This window comes from Ammospiza caudacuta, chromosome 1, assembly GCF_027887145.1.
Source record: "Ammospiza caudacuta isolate bAmmCau1 chromosome 1, bAmmCau1.pri, whole genome shotgun sequence".
Lineage (NCBI taxonomy): Eukaryota > Metazoa > Chordata > Aves > Passeriformes > Passerellidae > Ammospiza > Ammospiza caudacuta.
The window spans coordinates 45687588-45701256 of record NC_080593.1 but is presented as its reverse complement, the minus strand read 5'-3'; the positions used below and the strand labels follow the sequence as shown (position 1 = coordinate 45701256).

Genomic DNA, 13669 nt, shown 5'->3' with positions numbered 1-13669 from the left:
GTCTCACTTTTTATTACATTAATTAAACTTTATTAGAAATGCATTTAATTTCTGGTTAGAGACTTTAGAGCAATATCACAGTAAGAGCAGAAAAAAATTGCATCCTCTTAAGAAGGTTTTGGCCTTCACCCAGCCTCACTCCCGAAAATCCTGCTTGTAAACAACTTGGCCTAAATGAGCAGTCCAGGCTCATCCTTCCGAGCTCAGCCGAGGATTTCAATTTCTCTCCAGTAAAAGTGTGTCCTATCAACAACTGTAATACTTAAATATTGATCTGGAAACTTGAACATGTCTGGCTTCAACATTTTAAAAAAGCACAACGTTCTGCTGTGTGCTGGAATTTATATTCATAGATTCCAGTCATGCTCAGCCTGCAGCAATTAGAAGATATCCCTCGAGCAACAGCAATTCCAAAAATAGTCTGTGTGCATCATAGAAGATGAAGTACCACTTTCCTCTAAAGTAATGTATGCTGTACATTCAAGTATAATTAGCACACTAGACTTCGTAAATAGTATTAAACTAATTACTGTTTGCACCACTAGTGGCAGATGTGGTTAGAGATTATTAATTACAATGGACAATTTCTTGAATTTAACATAAAAAATGCAAGGCAATTTCTCCACTTTATTTTATGTCTGAATGACTATTTGCTGAGTGTCAAGAGGGCTCTTTTAAATTAGTAAGAACTGTTATTTATGAAAATTAGCATATGAAGCAACAGATTTTATTAAAAAAATAAAGAAAAAAGAAAAAAAGAAAAAAAGAAAAGAAAAGAAAAGAAAAAAAGCTGTAAAAGCTGCTCATTGACAAGGATACAATTTTATACCCAAACCAGGGAAACTACAAAAATTACTGGACAATCATGGTTAGAAAGGAAGTTTTATCTCTAACTACATAACTGATATGCTGAGATGGATTTAAAATAAATGTCTAAAACCTCCTGCACATGAACTGAAGTAAACTGCTCCCCAGAAATCTAGATACTTTAAAACTCCCCTACTGTGACCCATGGGTTACTTAACAGACACTAGGATAGTCACTCCCTGGCTTCAGGAAAAAGTTCTGCTAAATGTGGAGATGGTCATAGGGGAAGAAGAGTTGTAAAGAGGAATTCTCTCTTCCAGAGAAAATCCCCAGACCATTAAACTTGAAACAGGTAGAGGAATTTTATTTCATGTGCTGACACAAGGTATCACAATTTCAGTCAGTGCTGATGGACCACCATAAAAAATGGTACATATATCTGTCAATATAAGACACACTGGTAACTCACAAAAGTAAAGCAATTATTTTTTAAAACTGAGGTGATTCTAGAAGGATACAGATATAGTGAGAAGCAAGGTGACAGGCATGTAGGGAGATATCAGCAGGCATTCATACTTCACCTACACTTATTTTATTTCTAGGTCACTGTTGCCATATCAAAGTAAATTGAACAGTACTATTTCCCCTCTGACTACTAATTGGTTAGGGTTTTTTGCATAAGGATCATTATCTTGAATATCACTCCTGTGAGAATCCATGAAAAAAAATCCTATTAAACTTTTTAAAATTCCAATTCATACTTTGGATTCATTTTACTATTTTCACTTGTTAAGACTTTAAAAACTAAATCCTCAAATAACACACACACCAATTAGGATTCAAATTCTAAAACCACTTGATTTCTAAGATCACACATTCTTATCTAGCACAATCCCTAACATCCCTCATTCTTATTTATTTGTATCTTTCTTGATGTAAGCGCTATATATAAGAGTGTGTGCCCTTAAATAATTCCAATACAAACACATAAGATTCAATTTGAATCAAATGGTCATCTCAGCAAGTATGGTGGATTGTAATTTGGTGAAAGTCCAACACAAAAATGCATTGGTGCAGGTTATGATGATCTGTCAAACACTGATTTAACCATTCAGATGACCTGATTTGCTGACAACCATTTCACAACTTAATTGTTCTGCCTTCAACTAGCTTAGCTCACAGTAGAATGTTTTAACCAAGAATTCCAAAGAAAACAAAACTCAGTGATATAAGAAGCTTACAGTATGTTTGGTAATTCTAATGAAATTTTTAAGTAAGAAATCCGTTAGACCTAAAAAGCAAGTAAACAAACAACCACAGAAAAACCCCAGCACCATAACTGCTACTGATGACCTCATCAGTAGATATGATATCTACTGATATCTACTACCCCCTCATACGATAGAATGGGATCAATTCTCAGAGGTGGTGTTTCCAAGCCATGTTGTTGTTAAAAGCATATGTTTATTTAAAAAGCATAAATAGTGGTGAAAGTTTCACTAATATATAGCAACATATTTGCATTGAAGCTGAAGAAACATTTACAGAATCAAGAACCACTATTTCTAAACTCTAAGTCCTTCTCGTTGTCCCTCTGATTTCTCAACGAAATACAGTAAACTGAATGTCTTGCTACTTTTTTGAAAATTCTCTATAAACATTAAGTATTTTTCCTGTCAAATAGAACCACAACATATTTTAAACAGTTTCTAAATCTTCAAAACTTTCTATTTATAAATGGAATTAGGCCTATCAGCCTGCAACTATTTAAATTGCTGTCAGACTTACAGTCAAGCGATGGCTCATCAGCAAGCTGGGATGCTCTGTTACTGCTCCAAAGGTCATTAAAGTAGTCTTAATCAATTCTTCTGATGCAGCTTGCCCTGTTGGTAAAAGTAATCATATTCCTTCATACAATTCAATAATTAGAATATCTATGTCTAAAAGTACTGCAATATCATAGGTTACCCCACCTATTGCTCTATCCAAGATTGTTTCTCCTGAATCTATTGATCTGATGAACTCCTGCAAAAGAAGCAGCATTTTTGTCAAAACACTTCAGGGAAACAATATTAAAAAGCATAATCACTGAATAAGTACAACAAGAAATTCTTTGAAAAACTGTGTAAATACAAAATATTATTGCACCTACATTGATAATAATTAACTAAAACTGAAAGTACCAATGATCTAGCTGTTCTAATTTTGCAAGTCTGTAATGCTCTTGGAACCTTGAATGTGGAGTACAGTAAGGATCATTGCTCTGACTAGTATCAGAAATCATAACATTTCTAGCTAAATAGACAGTAATTAAATGTTTTCACTGTAACAGAAAACCGTAATTTCTTAGAAGACTTTGAGCAACCTTGCATGTGGCTATGTCAAAATAACTTACTAAAATGACCAAAGACCCTTCAGAAAATGCAATCTTCTGTTATTGTACCATCTTTTTGATCTCCATGCACGCTATAGATGCTATGGATGCAGTTACACTCAGGAGAGCATGGAAAAATGCATATATATAATTTTCTATTAAAAACCACCTAAATTACTCATCATATTAAGGAACAAGGTCAATAAAATATTAATGATCTGGATTAAGTAAATATTGTACAATTAGACTCACTGTTCTTATGCTTTCATTTCTATGCATAGCTGTTAATTTCATTGAGATGCAAAAGATGTTATTAAGACTCGCTAAGGAAGGAAAATTCTCAGCAGACTATGTAGTATGCTTTTTTTTTTACTAATGTAGTATTTAGGAATATGGCATTCTTTTATATTTCACTACCAATTAAAATTTCCTTATTACATATTAAAATGGAATAAGTTTCTACATGGGTTATCTTTTTCACAATATGTAAGTAACATCTGAAGGATTCTTCTCTAATTAAAAATACAGTTAGAAACCAATTATATATTTCATTATTTGAGAGCACCTTAGAAAGAGTCATAAAAAACAAGTACTTCTATTAAAAAAAGTTATCTTCCTGATCATTTTGAGAAAATTACTAGGTATTATCTAATTAACTTGATTTGGAAGAGGGCAAATTACTTTGTTTGCTCATTTTTAAAGAGTTTCACACAACCATAGTCTCAAGACTGATTTGAAAGCATCAAAATATGTTGGTGCAAAAATTGTTCTGGTTACTAATGCTTATTAATTGTATATTAGAAACACAGGGAAAACGTGTGATTTAAAGAAATGCAGCTCTGGGGTTTTTCAAGCACTGGAGAGAAATGGTATATGTGTATTTTACTACAGGCGAGTCCGTGCCCTGTGCACACCACCAGGAGCCTGCTATTAGCTGTGCCTTTGGGGCACAGTGTGTACTTCTGTTCACAGCAGAAAACATGAAAGGACTGTCCCGACTCCCTCTCAATTTCTTTGCTCAACACTACTGAAAATTACAGTGATGATGGAAGTAACTTCAAAGCAGTATGAAAAAAAAAATCTCAATGAACAACCACTACAGGAAAATAACTCTTCCATCCAGATCCCAAGCACACATTTTCCACTCGCATAATTTCTTACTGTTAAGAACAAGACTATTGAATAAATCAGGAAAAAAAAAAAAGAACAAAACAAACAAAAAGACTGCCTTGCTATAGTCTTAGGGGCCTCAGATATAGTACAGTATTTTGAAAAAGTACAGGGTGATGACTGAATGTCCCTTTATAGATGTCAGTGGGAATGTCGCTAAACTCAAATTTCCAGAGTAGATTATTGCCTGATAGAATGCTTACTTACTCTTCCAGATGTAATTACATTAGTTATATCATAACACAGCTGCATAAAATGGATTAAAATTTGATATTATTTTTTTATATACTGCTGTCCCTCCATTTATCATGTGTAAATTTAAACAGTGTATGTAAGTTCCTGAATTGCCTTTTTCAAAGGAGACAGGACAAGACATAGGAAACATTGAGTAATGTGCTCCTCCTTGATTTCAGAGGAAGCTGTACTACTATAACTAGCCTGACTTCCTCAGTCAGTAGTTCAAACAACCTGGAGTAACATCAAAAGAAAACTTTCATTGTACCTAAATTGTGACAGAAGAATTTCACCTTCTAGAAGGTTGATTGAAAACTACTAATAAATCTACTGCCTAGTTAGAAATGCTTCAAAGGGAGAAAGGGCTTTGTAATTCAACATCTACAGTTTCAAACTTTTTTTCATCATTCTAATGCTAATTTTTACACAAATATTTTAGTAGAGCTAAATTAAACCCCATTTTCTTGGAATAAAGAGTCAAAGGAGAAAGAGAAGTGAATCTGAACACATAACTTGAATCTAATTGTTTGTAGCAAACCATTTCTTCATGCTATCTGGAGATAAATATCTATTTGTCATTTATGACCTCATGCACTTAAAAGTACTGGCTTAACTATGATCTGCAATTTAGAATATCCCTTTATTTCTCATTTAACATAAACAATTGTTTTCACATGAGGAAATTACATTCGAACTGTACTTCTTTACTTCTCTTGTACTATCCAGTGGCACACCTAAAAAGTTCATTTTCTACAGGTAATGTCAGAAATAGGTTGTGAATGTCAACATGAGTTCAGTATCTTAGCTCCATAGATTTCCATAAACTAAACACAGTTTAGAAGCACTGGCAAGAAGAAAAAGGTGACAAGAAGAAACAATACCTTAAATACAGATTAATTATAATTCCCCTTTCATTTCTACTCATAAAATACTAGTAGGAAATTCCAGAGAGAATATTTTATGTAATTTAGAACTAAACTTTGCTATTCAGAAATAAAGCCCACAGGAAATTCTCAGCTTATCAAATATGTACAGTTTCCCTTTGAATAAATAGATTACTACAGAAAATATTTTTTTATTATATGGAAAATTTTGAATACAACCAAAGCTTAAAATATACATTCAGAATAAACTTCTCTCTCCAATTCAGAAATTTAATGTAATTTTATTTAATTAAAGTAACTTCCAAAATTTTATGCATAGGTATATCTTGTAAAAATATTTATCTTGTACTTTATACTCACAAGTAAGATGCCATAATTGAAAAGAAACTCTTTTGTGACTATCTGGGGACGAAACACCTATTTGAAATTAGCCAAAGGAAAAACAATTACATTAAATGCATATCTTATGACCTGAAAAAGTAAAAAAATTATTTCACATGTTAAAAAACTAAAAGAGAAGACAAAATATGTATTTGTTTCTGTCATTACTATTGTTACAGAATGCACATTTATCAAATGCTGCTTCATAGCTGGAATATTCATCAACATATCTATGCATTAAGAAAACCTTTGTTTTACTCATTCTGATGATGATTGACAGAAATTAGATTTTGGAAAACTGTAAGAGTTTGTCCTCTGTGTAACAAATTTTTGGGGAAAAGAATCTACCTGGGATGTCACAAGATGAAGCACTACAGGCATCATAGGAAGGCACATCTTCAGCTGTTTGGCCTGAACTGTTGATGGGTGTTTACGCCCAGAGACGTTAGTAAGGGCACTGAGAATGTCACCTACAGAAAACAGCATTTCAGGCTGATCCAACATAAAAACATCACTAAACAACAGCAAATTACATATAAAACATCTCTGTTCCAGTAGCCTCTGTTCACTCCTGTCTTCTCTGTCTGCCAGAAGTAGTGCTCATGATGAATCCAGCAGTACTTTCCTAGCTCTGTCTTCAACCAGATCAATTCCCTACTCTGGCTACAGGCAAAGGTGACCTCTGGCAAAACAGTGAGGACAGAAGTATAAGGTGATTGCTGAAGTAAAAGTGGAATTACCCCTTCTTGGCAGAGTGGACTTATACTGGCTAACTTATGTGGACGAAGTTTTGTTTCCAGTGAAATTCTCATGGCTTTTGCTTAACCAAGAAGTGAATGAACTAAGATTAGTGGGTGACATAATGCTGAAGCAGTATGTTTCCCCCGCAGCACAGTTCAGCAGGAAGAAAAACCCCAAACATCCTTCCCCTCCAAAAAAAGAAATCCTTCCACCAGCCATGCACACACACGTTCTCATGCACTGATTTAACTGTGACACAAGTGACCGAAAGCTATGGGAATTCTCATAAAAGAGATAGCAACAGATCAATGAGAGAACTTAGTGGCCTCCATTACAAACCTCAGACATAAGCTAACAAAATTTTAATGGCAATAGTGAAATGATACTTCAGACTCAGAAGAGACAAATAAAAACTAAGGAATGTTATGCTAACTTTGTTGTACGTTTCCTATTGTCTACAAAAAGCAAGACCTCTTCTGCATGGCATAAAGAACAGAAGAGGCATGAGAAAAGTTAGTTCATATCAAAAGAAGGAAGATTCTGTCCCTATAACCTTAAAATACCAGAAGCCAAATGCTGTCTCGAAAGAGCACCGGTTATATTTTTTTTCCCCTAAAAAGATAGCCGCTCAAAACTGTGAAAGGGAACTCAGATATATGTAAAGCAAACAAAGAATGGGACTCCATATTTTATATGATTTTTCAGGCCAGCAAAGGCCTTTCCTTTCACAGTAAGTCAGAATTCAATCATTTTGAATAATACCAATGCTTTTCTTCTGTTCCCGTGGAGTTCAATTTTCAATATAAGCAGAAATGACAGAGCCTGGCACTAAAGCAGGCCTTAAAGATTTGACCCATTCACTGGTAAAGAAAAGAAAGTGTTGCTTAAAACTCTTCAAATATATAAAACGCAATACTTTTTTCATTAATATTTTTTGTTTTGAATTACATCCAATGTTGTAATTCAACAAGACCTCTCTTTGTTTAGGGACTGATTTAGTGAATAATCTCTCTTTCTATATTTTAAAGAATACATAACGATCACATTTGGCAATTTTGCCTTTGATAAATAGATAAACAGATATTCTATCTTTAATTTTAGCATGATCTAAACAATTTATATCTACTTCCTAAAAATAGGTTAAATATTATAAATACAGAAATAAAATTTATTTCTTATTTACAACAACCAAAAACTTTTAAAATTAACCAGAAGATTAAAAATGTATTTATTTTGTTCAAATGTATCTGTAAGGTCAATTTCTACAACTTGTTAATCTATTTGGTTTATAGCTACATCTGGTGGAAGAAGATGGGATCAGTAAGGAGCTTACATGAATGCATATTAAAAAAGCCAGGTAGGATTAATTCCAAATTAACAGCTAAACTGCTTTTCACTGTCCCAATTTTCAAATCTGATTATTATTCTTAGGTGCCCATAGCTTTCACCACCTCAAGCAGTACATGCTCCTTCATCATACAGCAATGAAAAGAAAAAGACTTCTGACAAATATGGACAGAGATATCTTCAGGTTTCAGAAAACAATCAACACACAGATCCAGCTTGGAAAAGAAAACAAAGTGTAGAAATTATGCTTGATATCAGTTCTCAAAAATGCATTCTAATTATAAATTAGTAGTAATTACATGTCTAAGCAATTGATGTACTATGTTTCATTAAAGTAACTATGTATTTGAAACTTTCAGATTCTGAGGAAATACCAGAGCCTAATATATCAGTTGCATATAGTATGTATAAACAGTAGGAGGTGAATTTGTGCTTCAAACATTTATAGTCTGAGACTTCCATCCTGAAAGACAGCCAATATGCAAACCTGATATTTAGTTAGAAAAAAAGGGATCAGGTGTTTGCAGCAAGGCAAAAATTTGCATTAGCAGAGGAAGTAAAGTTTCTTTTAAAATAGCAGCATGACATTTAGGTCTACTAACCTTTGCAGTGCTACCATTACATTTTCAATATCCTAGTGAAAATGTAGAAAAGATGAAAAATACATCAGGTATCATCTTATCAGAAAATAATTTCATGAAAATAAACCTCATGTGCATGAGCAAATTGGTTTCAGGCATCTAAAACAACTGAAGCATCTAAGCTGAAATTTTCCAGAAATATTGCCTGTAGCAAATACTCAATATATAAATTTCAGTGTAAGCGATTAACATGCACTGCTGCATCTCCCCCAGGCCTCTGCTTTATGGGGCAAATTTGCTCTTAGATTGTAAAATGTTTATAGATTTTAAAATATCTTTAGAACATTGATAAGACTTCTTGTACCTCTGGGCTTCATTCCTGACTGAGTTGGTGAGGCTTAACATTCCACAATGACAAAACATTCATATAGGAAATCATGCATTCCAATACAAAATACCTGATCACGACATATCTAAAAAATTCAAGGAAGTTGTTATCATGCAAACTTTATGTAATTGGAAAATAGACTCTTTTCACCTGTATATATATAAGGAGATATCTGTTTCTTTACAGAGTAAGTAAAGGGAAGATCTGTTTGGTTAACAAACTGAATTTACCTAGAATTCCTGGCAGCTCCTGCACAATGTGATAGATGAGAAGATCCAGGCATTTTGACAGGTATTCACTGCCACCTTGCTGCTCTTTTCCTGGCATGGTCTTTCTGCTGTCTCTTTCAATATACATCAGGAGTCTACATTTAAACAAGTGCAAAACATTAACTCTCATACCAAAGAAAATAACACTATATCTCAAAAAACTATTGAACCAGACATTTGTGGTATCTGTGGCTACAATGAAGATGATGCATTAGTTTTGGCTCTGTAATTTTGTGAAAATTTTAGACTTTTCTTTTAATCAACTCTAAAACCAAAACAAATTACTGAGTCAAGGAAAGAAATCCTTAAGCTACTTTAAGTAAGCACAACTCAACTAGTTTAAATGAATATGTGATATTAAGATAAGGAGTAATCTTTCTGCAAACTTAGAGAGACTAATTTTACAATCCACTTTATTTTGAAGTAGGTAATCAATATGTGCAATATAAGTGAAAGACTACAGACACTAATTTTCAACTCATAAGAATTCCAAAAGAAAGCATAATTAAAGTCAACATAATAAGAGATCAATCTTTCAGTCTAGAAAAATCATACCACATAGATCACATTGCAGCCTATTAAAATGTTAGCACTAGTAGAATGGCCATATTGAAAGAGATAAAAGCCCAAACTAGTCTTACATCCTTTCTCTAGAAATCTGGTGTTCACAATTTTTAAATACAAACTCAGTGCAGGCATTCCAACTGGTAAGTGCTCTGTGGTTGTGCCATTCTTAAGAATGACATTTCTCGCAGTGAAATGGTAACTGATTTATTAGCCACTGGCTAACTTACAAGAGATTGCTTTAATAATACACCTGTAACAGAATGCTTCAGGCAAAATTTTAAAATGCTTATTTGAATAGACAGAAGGGCCAGACTTCCCTTTAGGGCCATACTATTGACATCTTTGTTTCACATTCGAACTCCCTCCGGGTCCTGTGCAAAGAACCATCAATCACTGGTGAGGGAAATCCATGATCTGGATTTTAAGTATGTACTTCAGTACTACCTTTTTAAATACTCTTCTGATAATCAATGCTCTTCTACAGAACTACGAAAATTACTTATTTACCTCAAGTGTTCATAACAAGAATACTAGGAAATACATCTTCCTATCAAAAAGATTATTTACTCAACAAAGTAAAAACTACTTAAGAATATATTTTACAGGATTATGTCTCTAAACAATACATGATTATGACCAAATACTGCACTCTTAGCCTTCCTAACTTATTCTACAGAGACAAAGAGAGAAATCAAAAGACCCATTGAGTAAGTACTTTTCACTTGTGCAACAGCCCAGATGCAACAATTCAGCCGCACTTCTCAGAGGCCACGAGGACATCTTTAATTCTTGTAATGTCTGGAAATTGCATTATTTTACAGGAATTTTGATTTGTCTGCTAGAAAAGAACTACTTAAAAATCTGACATTGTGCTACAAATAGAATTTTCCTTTTATAAGCTTTACACTTTTTAATATGAAAATTTGAATGTTTTAAATAAAATGGCCTTCTAGCCTTTCCAGACAATCAAGTAATTTTGATCCAAAAAAATATTTATCTTTTAAAAAATGGCAAAATATCAGAGCTTGAATTAATTTTTTTTAAAAGGAAATACTTCCATGATTTAACAATCAACTGATTCTGTATGGAAATGCACTTAGATCTGTTTGAGTTTTACTTAAAATGGGCCAAATAAACTTCAACATGAGTGTTTTTATTTCTTTGGGTGAAGGAGGTTCTTTTATTTCATAAAAGCATGTTCTATTACTTAATCACATTTGAGAAGGATACAAAGTGGGTTTGTTTATTCTGAGAAAGGAAAGATAAATGAGTTTTCTCCTTTATGCTGTTCTTCCATTCACAAAATTGTCTTTCACATAGATTTTCTAAAAACATGCACAACTATTTTTTCCCTGATAGTTCAGTTCAACTAAACATTGTCTCGAGAAAACTGTACAGATATAAATTCTGTAGGCAGTAAAGTATTAGCATCTCTATTTTCCTTTGACAAATTCCTCAGTCATATGTACAACAATACATCCGTTACTTTTCTTCCCTGATCAATCTCTGTGTTCTCTCTAGTGGACAAAGCCAGGCCTATAGAAATACATTTATTATGTTTGTCTTGCACTCAGCAATACACAATAAAATATTTTAGATGTTAGTATAAATTAGCTAAATATGACGAGGAGTAAACCACTGTCTATGAAGCAAAGGTTTGGTTTAAAAAAAATAAATTCAAGTGTCTGTATTGTAAGATATGGTCATCAGTGAGCTTTTACACTAAATCAAAACAACTGAAGTTTTGTGTAAAAAAAAGTGAAAGAGTGGAAAAAAAAGGGGAAAATTCCCAAGTTAACAGTCTGGAGTGATAGAAACACGGATGAGGACTACTACTTAAAAGAGTAGGAACTGATGTCTTAACAGGATGATCAATATGAAGAAAATAGACTAGTCACAGAGAATGACCTGCATGAAACTAAAGAAGGTTGTGCATACTCTGAGGACATATACAGTCCATTTACCCCCGGAAATCAAGGGGTATTTCTTAGTTTTATTATTATTTATTATTGTTATTAACGAATCTCTGCTAACAGAAAATGAGGAAGATTTTTAAAGGATACTTAATATAGAAAGAGTGTTTATTTTACAGAGATGTATCAGATGGCATATCGTACTAATAGGAGGGTCAATCTCTACTTCTTGTCTTCCACCACTTTTTTCTATTTTTTAATTTGATACCAACTTGCTGGGTTTTTTTCCTGAAATCACTGACTTACATCATTGTTCCCTCCTGCCTTCCATTTCCATGCTTTCCCATCTGACTGAGCACCAAGCATTTTGGCTCTTTTTTTTCTCATTACTTTTCTAGATCAATCTTAAGATGTAGAAGGCAAATAGGCTATGCTAGATGTGAGACTGTAGTAGGTTTACAAGCAAAGCTTTTCCTTTCAGGGCACATATAAGATTTGAAAATTTAATAAATATGGGAGGTGGACACAGGAAACAGAGAAAGATTTTGCTCAAGGTTATGCTGTGTGCATAGTTACATTTCTGCAGACTGTAAAATGTGTTGGGAATACTACCCTGTGGATGATGGACACTTCCACAAGTGTCCATCTCTGCAGACAGTAGAAAACAAGAGGTTCAAATAAATTCCTTTGGGAGGAGAAGTTCAATCTCCAAGTCATTCTCTGTTTACCCAGGAAGTTCTCTGAAACCATCTAGATACAAAAAGAACAATTCAGTGAGACTAATCAGAAACTACTGCTAGTTCAGAAAACGGTGAAATGAAAAGTCTCAATAAAACTTCAGGATGTGTCCTTCCCCTGAAGAACAGGTAGCCTGCCTCTGCAAATCAAGGAGAAATGAAGGAGAGTAGGAAACTCAGTGTGATTAGCAAAATAAATTAATTTGCACAGTGTAAATAAACAAGTGCTGCTTCAGCCTAAAGGATCCTACATATCTTCTCTAGCTGTATCACATGTGGAAGAACTAAAGATATGTAATCAACTACCATGGAACAGGTAGGAAAAAAGAGTGACAGGTGAATTGTCTCAATGTTGTGGAACAATGAATTCACTTGAAAAACACATTTCTTATTAAATATCAATACTTTTCATCCACAGAATTCAAAAATCAGCACAAGCAAAGCAAAACAAGGAATTTATTCACCACTTCCCATAGGCTGACAGGTATTCAGCCATCTCCAGGAACAAAGGGCTCCATCACATGTAATGGTTACTTGGGAAGACAAGTGCCATCACTCCTAATATCTTCCCTGCCATTCCTTTCTTCTTTCCCCTGTGAGGCTATGCGATACTGAATATCCCTTTGATCAGTTGGGATCAGCTGCTTCTCCACTCTTTTTTGGAATTATAAAGGTGTTTCTATACTCTTTGAGTAAGTAGAGACTTTTAAAAAGAGGTACAAAAAGAAACTTTCAACCAGATTGTGTAAACTCAGCTAATCGATAGGCATTACAGGGCCATGCATGGCAGATACAAATACTCCAAAAGTGAATGGCAACTGCTGGTATCATGGCCAAAGCCAACAAGTTCTGTAAACAGTAAAAACAAATAGGCAGGTAGTCTTAAGATTGCATTCCAGGAATCAGGACTTGCAACACTGGATACTTCTCATGTTCCCAGCCCTTGCAATAAAAAGGGGTTTTAGCAAGTGCCTACTTCTGCTGCCTTTTACTCCCTGGTACCTGTACACAAAATGGAAGAAAAACACAAAGAAATCTATTTTGGTAACACCAGCAGAGCTAAAATAAGCTTGCCATTACCCTTCCCTTCCACTTCCTCTTTCCCTACTCATTCCATTTATCTTTCTTTCTCCTCCTTTCCTTGTCCAATGCCCTTTCCTTCCAATGAGATGAATGAAAACAGATTAAACTGTTATCTTCCTCACATGCCACAGTTTCCAAAATCATTTCCAAGGACAGATAGATATCACAAAGGTTACCAGTGGGAACAGGATTT

The 13669-nt window shown here is 34.0% G+C and overlaps 1 protein-coding gene across 1 annotated transcript in view; it reads right to left on the bottom strand.

The window, feature by feature from the left end:
- ULK4 (unc-51 like kinase 4) overlaps positions 1-13669 on the bottom strand; it is a 209986-nt gene that overhangs the window by 136614 nt on the left and 59703 nt on the right. Inside the window, exons 23-27 of the mRNA XM_058808529.1 lie at positions 9138-9271; positions 6199-6320; positions 5830-5886; positions 2781-2832; positions 2596-2690 (exon numbers count right to left, since the gene is read on the bottom strand). Coding sequence (XP_058664512.1) covers positions 2596-2690; positions 2781-2832; positions 5830-5886; positions 6199-6320; positions 9138-9271 — 460 coding nt within the window. The remainder of the gene's footprint in view (positions 1-2595; positions 2691-2780; positions 2833-5829; positions 5887-6198; positions 6321-9137; positions 9272-13669) is intronic.